Source organism: Sinocyclocheilus grahami, unplaced genomic scaffold (assembly GCF_001515645.1).
Source record: "Sinocyclocheilus grahami isolate Dianchi unplaced genomic scaffold, SAMN03320097.WGS_v1.1 scaffold250.1, whole genome shotgun sequence".
Classification (NCBI taxonomy): Eukaryota; Metazoa; Chordata; class Actinopteri; order Cypriniformes; family Cyprinidae; genus Sinocyclocheilus; species Sinocyclocheilus grahami.
Window position 1 is genome coordinate 1,795,431 of NW_015505429.1, and position 10,074 is coordinate 1,805,504.

Consider the following 10,074-nt stretch of genomic DNA (forward strand, 5'->3'; position numbering starts at 1 on the left):
GTTAAGGGCTCAGGAACTTGACTGCAGATCTCCGGATGATGCAAACCCTACTAACACTCATTCGGTGTCCAAAAAGCTGTCTAAGTAGGCGGCTCCCTAGGATTTGAGACGCAGCCTCTGAGTGAAAGATGATTGGTTCAAACTTTGGATAGTCTTGTAATGTTTGTCAAGTTATTGTTAGTTAGTAGTCATGTAAAAGTTAAGCAAGAGCAAGCGCGACTGCATGTCCTTTCTCAAGTTTCCATGCGGAATATAGCTGTAGTGATTTTTTCCCGGAATGATTTCAGCTAATTATAAAGGTAAAACTTCCTCCGATGAAGAAGATGATGGTCAGGGTTCACGATCATCTCCTCCGGAGCATTCAGTCCAGAAGAAAAGTCTGTCGTTCAGCGTCGAAGCCCTCATGTCGAAGAAAGGACGGAGTGAATCAACTTCACACGAACCGATTCAGATGCCCTGCATAATAAACCCAGACGATCGATCAGTGATTTATTCAGAGTCAGTGGATTTCCCCAAGCGCTGTGAATCTGTCAAAGAGGACTCTTCCTGCATCAATAAACCCAGATTATCACCACGTAAGTTGCCATATACTATTTGGACACTTAAATAATAAAGTTTCAATGTTTGAATGACATTATACAGTTTTAGATATTAATAATGTGGCATTTGTAAACAACAGCCTAACTGACTTCCTCAAAACTAACTTTTCTGAGACATTGTTGCAATCAACTGGTGTCAGTTTCATTTTTAGTGAGTGATTCTAGCAGAATAATCACAGGACTTTATTTTAAATGGAATATATGAAGACTTCAGGTGCAAAAGTCCATCTGAGATTTTTCTTTTAAATGAGCATTTTATCAGGCTCCTATGAAGAAAAACACATTTTTGAAAATAAGGCATTCAGTAACCGACTAACCTTTTCTTTGCCATTAAAGTGAAATTACTGAACCTAAACATAGGACCATGATTAAAAATGCTCATTTAAAAGAAAAACGCTCAGATGAACTTTTTGCATCTGAAGTCTTCAAATTCATCAAAAATAATGAAGACTTGTAAATTAATGATAGAATAGCAATACATAAGGAGTATACATTGCCCTCCAAAAGTTTGTCATAATATATATATAATGACCCTGGACCACAAAACCAGTCATAAGGGTCAATTCTTTGAAATTGTGATTTATACATCATCTGAAAGCTGAATAAATAATCTTTCCATTGATGTATGGTTTGTTAGGATAGGACCGAGATATTTTTGTTTTGTTAGGATATTTGTTAGGATATTTGGCCGAGATACAACTATTTGAAAATCTGGAATCTGAGGGTGCAAAAATATCAAAATATTGAGAAAATCGCCTTTAAAGTTGTCCAAATGAAGTTCTTAGCAATGCATATTACTAATCAAAAATTAAGTTTTGATATATTTACAGTAGGAAATTTACAAAATATCTTCATGGAACATGATCTTTACTTAATATCCTAATGATTTTTGGCACAAACGAAAAATCTATAATTTTGACCCATACAATGTATTGTTGGCTATTGCTACAAATATACCCCAGAGACTTAACACTGCTTTTGTGCTCCAGGGTCACATTTAAAAAAAAAAGAAGAAAAGATTAATCATTACGTAACAAAATCTTAAACCAAGTAATAAGCACAGCATCATCAAGACAAAAAGAAACAAAAATCATTATTTACAGGCATAACGAGAGAGTCTGATTTCCAAATGAAGTATTCAGACACAGCAGATATGACCTGGTGTGTGTACTTTATGAGTTTGTCCAGTGTTAAAACAAATTGGTCATCAGCCCGAGCTGTTTATTACCGAGTAACTAGTTTACAAGCTAATTTCTGAACTAATTTTACAGGACCGCAGAGTCCCGCGACATGCACCCTCCGAAAGCACAAGACAAACCGTAAACCCCGAACCCCTTTCACCACCGCTCAGCTCTTGGCCCTTGAGCGGAAGTTTCGTCAGAAGCAATACCTGTCTATTGCAGAACGTGCCGAATTCTCCAGCTCTCTCAGCCTGACCGAGACCCAGGTGAAGATCTGGTTCCAGAACCGAAGAGCGAAGGCCAAGCGGCTGCAGGAGGCACAGCTGGAGAGGCTCAAAATGACCAGCAAACCCATCTTACATCCCAGCCTCACTCCGTTTCCACTCTGTACGCAGACCCAGACAGCAGCTCTCTTGTGCGGACAGTCTTTCCACTTCAGCAGACATATGCTGCCCTTTGCACCTGTAGGAATATACTCCACACCGGTGGGTTACAGCGTGTGTCCTCTCTCCAAAGACGGCTTCTCTGTGGAGCCAGTCTAGAGGATCTATTGCATCAACTTTAACTATTCACGGAAACTCTTCTGGTTTATCTGCTGGACATACTGACATTTTTATGTTTGATAGGACATTATAAAATTTTATGTATGCTTAGGATTACTTTTTATGTTCATTTTTTTTTTTTTGAATGTGACATTACACTCTTAAAAATTAAGGATCCAAAAAGAGGTTTTCTGATACCGTAGAGGCATTTTAGATCCTTCAAGTGAACAGTTTTCAATGTAATTAACATTGAAAGAACCTTTTATACCATGTAAAAGTTCCATGGATGTTAAAAGGTTCTTCATAGAACCAAAGATTCCAATAAAGAATCTTCATTTTTAAGAGTGTAATCTACTTTGGAAGCCACAAAGAATAAATGGAAATGTAGATTTTCAGTTTTTTTTTAAAGTGTCAGAAAATGTAATGCCATTCTTGTAAGTCTTCTCTAACTTCCAGGGCATTTTAGGATATTATATTACCCAATATTTTGCATTAAAATATTGATCCTAGTGTGATTTTGAGTCACACTAAAGAAAATGTCAAAGTATATTAATTATTTTACCACATAAACTTAGAATAAAGTATATTTGTATGACAAATCCTAATTTTGAATGTGTTTATATCAAGCAAAAGTAACCTAATATGGTCACACTTGAAGGACTCACTATTAACTATGGTCTTTGCCTCAATAAACTTATAATTTGCTGCTTATTAATAGTTAGTAAGGTAGTTGTTAAGTTTAGGTATGGGCGAGGAATCTAAAATATGGTCATGCAGAATATATGTGCTAATAAGTATAGTAAGTGAGAACTGGTCCTTAAGTGTTACCCATAATATATATATATATATATATATATATATATATATATATATATATATATATATATATATATATATATATATATATATATTAATATATTATGTGTTACCCATAATATATATATATATATATATATATATATATATATATATTACTCTTTGTATTTACATTTAAGAAATTGAATTCAATTTTATTTACAGAATTTGCTGATTAAGAGTTACAACCTATAATATACAGGCCGGTTGATTTGTTCTTAATTGGACATTTTAGAGTCAAATCTATTAAGATTAAACCATTTTTGCTCAGATTTGTGAGGTGTGAGTGTTTTAGGGAAACTTTGGAGACGGAGATCAGCTCAGCCTTAAATCCGCTGGATAGCTAATGCTTTTTAAATTGAGCTGCTGAAAAGAGGCTTTTAAGTGTTCATGCTCACAATCAGTGGATATGCCGTCTGACCTATGCAGCTCTTTTCATGCTGGTGGTCCCAGGAAAGTTAATTAAATGCACTAAAACACCGGGTCAGCCGCGTAAGTATTTCAGTTCGTAAATCTGCAACAGAGGAATGTGTCGACCTGTTGCTTTTCTAAAAGGAATTCAGCGTTGCATGTAATTTATGACAGATTAATTGGCTTTGTTGTAGCTACAGCTGACTTTCCATGAAATAATCTATAATCTTCTGCTGGTGTAATTACATATACGTGGGGTATCTAGACAGTAAAAATAGCCCATTATAATAGCCCCCTTCAGTCACAGTCACTGGAGTGAATTGAACACAACTGCTTATTTTCTATAGACACCAACTGAGTCTTACTTACTCTTACTCTTCTCTGTCTGGTCTACACTTTTGAAACCTTTATATTGTGATTTGACTTTGAGCCTTAACTGATGGTGAATGCCGAGCTCTACGTCAACCAGACCCTTTACTAATTGTCCTTACCCTCCAAGTTTAACTCCACCAGTGTGAAATGGTGTATGCTAAGAGCTCAGTGATAAAGAGCAAAAAGCATTATATGATTCTTTTGCTCACTTAACTGTGGCGTTGTCTGGCACTGACTTAAGTGTTTCTCGTTACTGAACGACCATGTTACAATTAGAAGTCATTTCACAGTCCATTTCTGGTTCTTTGTTTTTAAAACAAGCTGCAACATTAGTTTGATAACAGATCTTTCTGACTTTTTTTGATAACAGATCTCTCTTGACTTTTGAGTTTCACTCCTTCTTGGTTGAAGTTTGAAAGATCTGTTCAGGCCACTGAGTGGAAAGCTCTGGTCCTGAGTGACTACGATCAGGGAGGTCGACAAAGGTGTTTTTTATTTTTATTATAGTTCATGCAAATGTAGAATTTCAGACTATTAAACACTGAGCCTGTGATAAAATAAAACCGTTTACTATATAATAGCCTCCCACTGACGTTAAAACTAAGCATTACTTTTACTTGGTAACATTTTGCAATATGTTTTTTTTTTGTTAAAGTTGGTAAATGCATTAACTAACAGTGAGCAATACATTTCATTAATCAATTAATAAAACTACTGTTTACTGTTAGTTCATGTTAGCTCAGGTCTATTAAATAATATTAACAGATGCAACTTTTGATTTTAGTAATGTATTGGTTAATGTTAACAAAACAATTTAAGATGAATAAATGCTTTAAAAGTATTTTTCATCGTTAGTTAGTGTTAACTAATGTAGTTAACTAATTCTAACAAATGAAACCTTATTGGAAAGTGCTACACTTTTTATATGTTTATTTTTTATTGTGTTTATTGTTTGTAAATAATGTATTGGTTAATGTTAACATAAAACAATTTAAGATGAATAAATGCTTTAAAAGTATTTTTCATTGTTAGTTAGTGTTAACTAATGTAGTTAACTAATTCTAACAAATGAAACCTTATTGGAAAGTGCTACACTTTTTATATGTTTATTTTTTATTGTGTTTATTGTTTGTAGCACTTGAACTTAAACGTAAAACTGCACTTAAGTGAAACAAAGCGATTTTTATGTTTCACAACAGAAATATGACTGGAAAGATATATTGCCACTATAACATCTGATTGTGACCCCGGGTATATTTTATGTCACACAGATGTTGTGCAATGTTTTTTTACTTTCTAAAGGTGGGATCTGTAATCTTGATGCTAAAATATAATTAAAATGCTTTCATTTATTATGATGGATAACAAAGTACTACATGGCACATCATACAGCAGATATTGTGTTTAACAATATATTCACATCTGCTGGAAAGGCATTTCCCATTTGCTCTTAAAAGAGTTGGAATTCCTTTTGTGGACTACAAACAACAACTCTACTAATGACAGAAGTAAATAATCTGTGACTAAATACTGATAAAGCACAAGTCTGGTTATTTGGTTAAAAGTCCCACATTAAAAAGAAAAAAAAACAGTGGCTTCAAAACATGACTGGCTTCCTATATGCTGCTATACAGATTTTATATAAATATATATGCACCAGATGGCATAATTCTGATTGTTAACCAGCTGTGTTGGTGTTTTAACTATATTTGCCCACTAGGTGTAGCAATTTCTTTGAGAAAATAAAGACAAGGCATTTACAATGGCCATGAAATAAAAGAGATACAGATTTTATTGTAAACATATTTATTTAGTATATATTATTGTAATATATATATATATGTTTACAATCAAATCTGCTTTATTAATTATAATACAATATATCTCTATATAATAATATTATATTGATTGATTTACGTAACAGTATACAAGATATTTTAGTGATTTGTTTGTGTCACAAGAGTAATAAAAAGACAAGATAAAAAGAAATATGAATGGAGAGACATAGTACCACGAACATCTGACCCCCCGTATATTTTTTTGTGACAAGTATAATCTCGTGTAACGTTTTTACCTGCCCAAGGTTGCATCTGTGAACAAACCTCCCGTGCCTGTCATTTTTTTATAGACACACAATTCCAACTTCCATCTTCAGACCAAATAATTTGTGCCCAATGTTTACACAAAATATGTGAGGTGCGTCCAGGGTGGAATAAACTGTGGTAATTGCTCAAAGCAGCGCACACGTGATTGACAAAGAGCACAATGGCTCTGATGGGGAGGAAAAGATGCCAGCCGATGCTGCTGTGCTGAGCTCCACTGCACACCTGCCAACATAACATCTCTCTGCTCACCAGAGCATGCAGCAAAACCAGTCTGAGAGAAACGAACTTCAGACTTTGTGTTTTCCTCTTCACTAGGCTTCAGAGAAACATGCTTACTCAAAACAAGAGGCTGGCTGATAGAATCAGGTAGAATGATTCAATGATGAAAAGCCAGTGCATGTGCACATAGTTCATGTCATTTGTTTACATCTATGTGGCAAAAACACACTGTTCGGTTCGTCCCAATGAGATTAAATGTCACATTTAGATGGAGGAAGATAGATTTACACAATGGAAATCCATCTTTCAGCTACAGCAGAGCATAAAAAGAGTCATATCCAAGCACACGGTGACTCCAGTCCTCCAGAGGCTGAAATGAAACACTCTTTTATTTTAGATGGTGTCATTATGGGAAATCCCTTTATCTCGCTTCAAAGCCCTTGAGCAGGTGTGTTTCATGAAACAATCACTTTATTCAGCCTCTTAACGGCAGGGGAATGAGGCTGTCTGAAAGCAATTCTCCAGGAAGATCTCTCTCTCTCTAGTTATGCAGATCATTAAACACTACTAACACAAACTCAGGTGGCTAAAGATGTTCATTTTAATATCCTTTAGGCCAGTTATTCTTAGTCAATGGGTTGGGAATCAAAAATGGGTCGTAGGTGTGTTCTGATAGGATTGCAGGCCGCAGGGGAAAATGATGCTAATGCAAATAGTAAGGGCAGTGTCTGTTTACACTCCTTGCAAAGACTGTTTTCAATAACTCTGCCCACCATTGCTCAGATAGTTTACCTTCAGTACAAATAGCATGTTACTTCTATTTATGATTTGTGTGAAGCATCCGTTTCTATATGCACTAAGCAAAATGCTATCGGTGTAAGCGTACATACTGATATTTAAACAGCATAATAATCTAACTGCTTTTCAATAACATTTGCATAACTTAAAAAAAATGAAATGAATACTTTTATTCAGCAAGGATGCATTAAATTGATCAAAATATTTTTATTGCACATAGATGCTGTTCTTTTGAACTTTCTTACATCAAAGAATCCTAAAAACAGTTTTAGCAAAATATGAAGCAGCACAACTGTTTCAGCATTGATAATGATAATCATAAAGTTTTATTGCACATAGATGCTGTTCTTTTGAACTTTCTTACATCAAAGAATCCTAAAAACAGTTTTAGCAAAAATATGAAGCAGCACAACTGTTTCAGCATTGATAATGATAATCATAAATGTTTCTTGAGCAGCATATCAGCATATTAGAATGACTTCTGAAGGATCATGTGACACTGAAGACTGGCGTAATGATGCTGAAAATTCAGCTTTGCATCACAGGATTGAATTACATTTCACAATTTTTGCTATTTATTCAAACGGAAAGCAGCTATTTTAAATTGTAATAATATTTTACATTATTTTTGATCAAATCAATCTCTTGGTGAGCATAAGAGACTTCTTTCAGAAATCTTTTAAACAGTAGTGTAGCTTTTTAATAGTCAAGTCACCTTTATTAATATAGAGCTTTATTCAATAGGCTACAGATTGCTTCAAAGCAGCTTCACAGTAATAAACAGGAAAATATCAGAATCGATGAAAACTTTTTCAAATATGAGACATATTCAAATTATGCTTTATAGGTTATGGTGTCATAATTTAGCTCAAGGCGGTTCAGTGTTGGGTCATTTCAGTTCAATAACTAAAGTTAATCAATTATGAAATTCAGCTATAAGCAGCTCCAGAATCGTCAGGCTACAGCATCGTCATTTAGCTCGAGTCCATTTAATGTAAATTCAAATCAGTGTTGACGTTGCAAAATTCATCAATTATGAAACAGCTGATTCAACTGTAAAACAGCTCCACAGACGACAATTGTGTCATTATTCAGCTCAATTTAGTTTAAGTGTTGTTCTCATCCAATAGTGTCAACGCTGTTAAATCATTAACTGAACATTTTATGTCTTTTGCTTAACTCTGTCTCAAATTCACAAACTTGCAATGCAACACAGGCACCTCCACTATAACGAGTGGACACGCCCCTAACTGGTGATTGGCTAGAAGTGTGTTTTGCTCAGAGCATTCCACTTTCATCAGTTTTTCTCAGAATTCACTTACTGCACCTTTAAGAGAGAAAATATCAAAGGCAGTGTGTCCAGTCAAACTCTTCTGTATTTTGACACAAATTCATCAGTAACTAGCCAAATTAGGCAGAAGCCAACAAGAGTGATATTTGTGACATCCTCAAATACCATAAACAAAATGATACAAAGAAAAGAAAAGCCAGACTATATTAAATATAGGTTCACCAGGCCATAATGTGTTTTTGCTAATGAAACTGTCAAAGAGCCATTTAGAAATGACCGGTGCATGGGTAGATTACTTACAAAATGTACTCTGTAGTTACTGATTACAAATTACATGGTGAAAATTGTAGTCAGTGATGTAATCTTGATTACTCATTTTAGGTATTGTACTGACTACTTTTGGATTACTTCTGACTTAACGTATAGATGTAAATATGATTACTGTTCCAAAAATCAAAGGAAAATAAAATGTATGACCATTAACGGACATCACAGAACATGCAAATGTGTTGTTAAATTACTGAAGTATTCATTTTAAATCCCAGGTGGACTTCAAGGAAATATCTTAGGTCAAACGTTTGGGAACCCCTTCATCACATGTAATCATGTAATCCATAAAAAGTAACTGTAATCTGATTATGAGCATTTTAAAACATAATATAATCTAATTACAAGTACTTACATTTTGGAATCTGATTACATAATCCAGATGACATTTAATCTGTTACTACCCAGCATTAGAAGTCGTCAACACTTTAGAATACTGTATCGTTAATGAATAACTACACAGGAACAAATGACTAATGCACTATTAACATTCAACTACTATTAACTAACAATAAACTCTGATTAACAATTTAGAAAGTAATAGCGGTCGGTTGAAACTGGTAGTTCACTATTAGCTAATCAATTGTAACGGAAGAGGTCTGACGCAACAGGTTAGTATAAATCAAATAGGTTTATTGGGTCACAGAGAGTACTGGGGTAGGGTTCAGAGGATGTGCTGGTGAGGGAAAAGTTCGAAGGATATGATGAGCGGGGTAATCCGGGTCTTTGGCTGTACCGGAGCTGGAATGCAGGCAGGAGGAGCACACACCTCAGCGATCCGGGAACTAGGAGGAACAGGAGACACTTGGAGACGAGGAGACACAAGGAGGAACACAGGAGGTAAGTAATGCAGGAAGTATTCAAATGGAAGTAGTAGCAAAGTCATTGAGTCCTCTACATGTATACAAGACCGGACAGCGAGGGTGTCTGAGATGTGTGCTTTTATGCAGGCTGGTAATGAGGTGCTTGATTGGTGACAAGTGCAGGTGCTCAGAACTCAGGTGAGCGGGATCGTTGTGATTGGGTGGTGGTGGAGCCTGGCCGATCTGTTACATCAATAACTACTATTTTCTTTATATATCCTGGAGAACTACTAAGAACTACTGTATACAGGTTCATAATTAATGTGAATTATGCATAACGTATTCTTAATTATAAAAAGTGAAGATCATGTAACCCACTAGTAATGGCTCAAGTATTTCCAAATGCTTCTAAAGGAACTACTAATTACTTGGATCAGTATTGTAAAGTGAAAATCATCATAACTCCCTAATATTGGCTGACGTCATTTTAAGCTTATGATATATATATATATATATATATATATATATATATATATATATATATATATATATATATATATATATATATATA

The 10,074-nt window shown here is 34.7% G+C and overlaps 1 protein-coding gene across 1 annotated transcript; it reads left to right on the forward strand.

The window, feature by feature from the left end:
• Positions 1-251: 251 nt before the first annotated feature.
• Positions 252-2,351, forward strand: LOC107598376 (homeobox protein MSH-A-like). Its single transcript, XM_016289684.1, has 2 exons — positions 252-575; positions 1,871-2,351. The coding sequence occupies exons 1-2, from the start codon at positions 278-280 to the stop codon at positions 2,320-2,322; spliced, it is 750 nt and encodes a 249-aa protein (XP_016145170.1). The 5' UTR covers positions 252-277; the 3' UTR covers positions 2,323-2,351.
• The last annotated feature ends 7,723 nt before the right edge of the window (positions 2,352-10,074 follow it).